The sequence below is a fragment of the Tasmannia lanceolata genome, unplaced genomic scaffold, assembly GCF_043159265.1.
Source record: "Tasmannia lanceolata isolate RefF3 unplaced genomic scaffold, GAP_Taslan_0.1 ptg000020l, whole genome shotgun sequence".
Taxonomy (NCBI): Eukaryota; Viridiplantae; Streptophyta; class Magnoliopsida; order Canellales; family Winteraceae; genus Tasmannia; species Tasmannia lanceolata.
In genome coordinates, this window is record NW_027518697.1 from 7,027,002 (window position 1) to 7,030,794 (window position 3,793).

General features: G+C 39.4%; 1 protein-coding gene across 2 annotated transcripts; it reads left to right on the top strand.

Moving 5' to 3' along the window:
* Window positions 1-261: 261 nt before the first annotated feature.
* On the top strand, window positions 262-2,785 carry LOC143854335 (protein RICE SALT SENSITIVE 3-like). 2 transcript variants are annotated; one of them, XM_077364223.1, is made up of 7 exons: window positions 262-736; window positions 839-889; window positions 1,021-1,149; window positions 1,298-1,403; window positions 1,575-1,616; window positions 1,729-1,785; window positions 1,866-2,785. In XM_077364223.1, the coding sequence occupies exons 1-7, from the start codon at window positions 606-608 to the stop codon at window positions 2,643-2,645; spliced, it is 1,296 nt and encodes a 431-aa protein (XP_077220338.1). In that variant the 5' UTR covers window positions 262-605; the 3' UTR covers window positions 2,646-2,785. The 2 variants fall into 2 exon arrangements, with proteins under 2 accessions (XP_077220338.1, XP_077220339.1); XM_077364224.1 differs by having other exon boundaries at window positions 648-736; window positions 1,021-1,153.
* Window positions 2,786-3,793: the final 1,008 nt, after the last annotated feature.

Consider the following 3,793-nt stretch of genomic DNA (forward strand, 5'->3'; position numbering starts at 1 on the left):
ACCAATACCCTATTAAACCCGAATTCTTACCCTCCCATTTTTATTTATTTTTAGCTGCAGCATCACGTTTTGCTAACTGTGGTTTGGAAGGAGGTTTAACTTTTAAGCAAATGGGTGTGTGTGGGACCCACCTATTTAGGTTGAGATACGGTCATAACAGGGGAAGGGCTTGTATGGGGTCAAAGCAAAAGGGAGGTTTTGTTATAGCTGAGGATGTCGTGAAGCAATGCCACAATCCCCCGTAATTCGTGCTCAAACACTCCCCATATTTCCCTTTCTTTATGCCTCACGATGCACCGCCCCCTACTGTCACGCCACGTGCGCACGTGACTCTCCCCCCTCCTTCCTTTTAACCATGTCAAAATAACCAAATCCTCTCTCTCCCTCTCTCTATCTCTCTCTGCAACAAAGAAGATCAAATGAAAGCTGTCCCCACTTCTTTTTTTTTATCACTTTCTGTTTTTTATTACAAACACAAACACACCCTCTCTTCCCCACTGTCCTTATTACCTTGAGTAGCTTTTGTTGGTAATGAGAGTGGTGGGTTTTGTGTGGAAGAGTATAGAGATATACATAGAGAGAGAGAGGGAGAAAAGGGGAGAGAAATGGTGGGCTCTGGAGCATTGGATAAGAACAAAGAAGCTGTTGGGATGATAGCCCTTCATGAGGCTTTAAGGAATGTATGTCTCAATTCAGACTGGACTTACTCTGTCTTCTGGACTATTAGACCTCGCCCGTAATTCCCTTCCCATCTCTTTTTTTTTTTCTTTTTTGGTGTAGATAAGGGTAAATATGCATTAATTTGTCTAACTTTCTGCTCATGTGTTTGATTTTTTAGGAGGTCTAGAGGTGGAAATGGCTGCAAGGTTGGTGATGACAATGGAAGCTTGTGAGTGTGATCTTATCTTGAAAAATTGAAGGTCCAAGTAAAGAAACGGGTTGTTGGAATTAAACAAAGATATGGGTTTTTAATGAGGTTTTGTTTTTGTTTTTTTGGGTTTGGGGTTTTGGGTTTTGTAGGATGCTGATGTGGGAAGATGGGTTTTGCTGTCCAAGGGTAGCAGAGTGCCTGGAAGAGATTGATGGTGAGGATCCAGTCAGAAAGGCCTTCAGCAAAATGTCCATTCAGCTGTATAATTACGGAGAAGGGTGGGTAGGTGTTTTCTTTTCTAATCTTTTTTTTTTCCCAAGTTCCATTTTAGAAGCACTTTTTTGTTGTTTTATTAAATGAGAATGATAAATAAAAAAGAGATTTTATATGATGGTTTTGTTTTCTTACCATTGTTTGATTGAACAGATTGATGGGGAAGGTTGCTTCTGATAAGTGTCACAAATGGGTTTTCAAGGAACCTTCTGAATGTGAACCCAACATCTCTAATTACTGGCAGAGCTCTTTTGATGCTGTATGTACAATAACCAACTTATGGATTTGCTTTTAGAAAAATCAAAAGGAGTTTGTAGCACTCTGTCTCTAAGAAACCATGGATGGAAAAGGAAAAAGTTTTGATACTTAGTCTATATCATCTTTTCATTGATAAGATAATGATAGTCCTTTTTTCTCCCTGTCATTGCAGCTCCCCCCTGAATGGACTGATCAGTTTGCCTCTGGTATTCAGGTCAAGACCATGACCCTTTTGTTTTGCTATCTGTTATCTGTTTTCTGTGTTTTTCCCTTCTCATTTTTGTGTGTTTACTCTGTATTTTTCTTCTCTATTTATATTTGCACAGACTATAGCTGTGATTCAAGCTGGGCATGGGCTCCTCCAACTGGGTTCCTGCAAGATTGTAAGTTTTTCTTCTGCAAAATTATTTGAGTTTCTCATGATTCAATTAAATTGAATTTTGAATCACAAGTACATTATCAGATACCTGAAGACCTACATTTTGTGTTGAGAATGAGACATACCTTTGAATCTCTTGGCTACCAATCTGGCTATTACCTCTCCCAGCTCTTCTCTTCGAACAGGAGCACACCCGCTCCTCCCTCTGCTCCCTGGAAAGAAAGCGCCACAAACCGTCCTACTCCACCCATCTTTAATTGGAGCCAACGGCCTCTTACTTCTGCAGCCTCCGCCAATTTTCATAACACTGTGCGGATTGGATTGCCAGCCAAAGATGAGACCCAACTCTTTCTCCTTCCCCACTCATCTGATAACCAAATCCAAGACATGATCACTGATCATGACTCAGAATTAAAATGGCCAAATGGGTTATCCTTCTTCACAGCCCTCACAGGCCGGACAGAGGACGCCAAGCTTCTATTTGGTGCAGAGAGCTTGGGGAACAAGCCACCCCAACACCCATTTTCTATTGGAGGGAAGAATTCAGTCCCACCAATGAGCCTTTGTGGTGATGCAGACGATTCTAAGGTTGGTTCTGACCCTTCAAATTTGCATAGCCATGGGAATGAAATTGATAACAAAGCCACAAGTGCGAATGCCAGTGAGTATTTGAGCTTGGAAAGCCATTCAAACAATGTCAGGAAAATGGAGCACAAGTTCAAGAGGAGTTTTACAATGCCTGCAAGGATGGCTTCATCCTCCTTTTCTACTTCTTTGGATCACCATCAAGATCACAATGTAGAGGACTATAGGTGCACAGAGGCTGGAATTTACTCTGATATCATGGAGACCTTCTTAGAGTAATTTTAAGAGTGGTGTGTTTGGGAGAGGAGGTTGATTGTATATAAGAGCAAACATGTTTTCTCCTTGTTTTCTTCTCCATTTAGTGCTTGACATGTCCCTTTACATTCTCCTTTCAATCTAGCTTTTGGAATTTGCCACCATTTTGCTTGCTAATCATGTTTTACGGTTCACTTTTCAGTTTCAAGTATCATTGGATTCCCTATGGAATTATCTCAGTTTAGATCTTGGTTTGCAAGTCAAATCATCTTTCTCCATGTGACAAACTTCCTGTGGCTTTTCATGTTTAATAATTTCATAATCTTCTCACTCTGGTTTAGATATTGAAGTCGCTTTATTTTGTGGGCTCTGTTCATAATGTTTTTTCTCTTTATGTAAATAGTCTTGAAAAGGGTCCTTAGTATGGATGAATATGATCATGCTAGAAGATATTATGTGTATGAACTACAAAGAGTAACCTTTCTCCTTCAGCATAAAACCCAAGATGGCAATGAAGGGTACCTTTCCTCTGGTAGCTATTTCTACTTTGTACATCCCATATTTCATATCACTTGTAGATTATTAGTGGCTAATTAATTGTACATACTTTTCTCTTGGTATTAATGACTAATTTAGTTCTGTTGCATGTATAAAAGATTCAAACCCTTTATCTAGAAGATCCTAGCCATTTGGATTAGATGACTCTTTTGGACTACAAATGAACATTTAAATAATTTGATCAATGGCTCACTTTCAAAGGGAAAAAATCGCCTGCTTGGATGGATAGGATTGGCTAGTCAGAGCAAATTGTGGCTCACACTATAGCCATGTAAGCTTAGATATATGCATGCATCGAAGAAACTAACAAAGAGAATGACAAAACAGTGTTTCACATTGTATACTTTCCCTGTGTTGTATACTTTCACATCGAAGAAACTAACAAAGAAAAAGACAAGAACCCTTGTTTCTTTTATGGTCGTCTTTTTTGTTATTTGTTTCCAAAGTACACTTGTTTCAGCCCTTGAACAGAAGGAATTGTCCTTGGAATGCACCTCATAATCAAGGTTCAATGTCAAGTAGATCTTGTTAGATGTGTTAAAAAAACTGAAGCCGACTAAAAGCTAAATGGGGTCAAGTGCATAAATGAGCTTGACAGTTGGAAATGGATTGAA

What these genes read in the sequence shown, in the direction of transcription:
- LOC143854335 (XM_077364223.1), top strand. Translation starts at nt 606, where the DNA reads ATGGTGGGCTCTGGAGCATTGGATAAGAACAAAGAAGCTGTTGGGATG. An exon ending in GGCAGAGCTCTTTTGATGCT is followed by an intron (nt 1,404 to 1,574) that starts GTATGTACAATA and finishes CTGTCATTGCAG; the next exon opens with CTCCCCCCTGAATGGACTGA. An exon ending in AACTGGGTTCCTGCAAGATT is followed by an intron (nt 1,786 to 1,865) that starts GTAAGTTTTTCT and finishes GTACATTATCAG; the next exon opens with ATACCTGAAGACCTACATTT.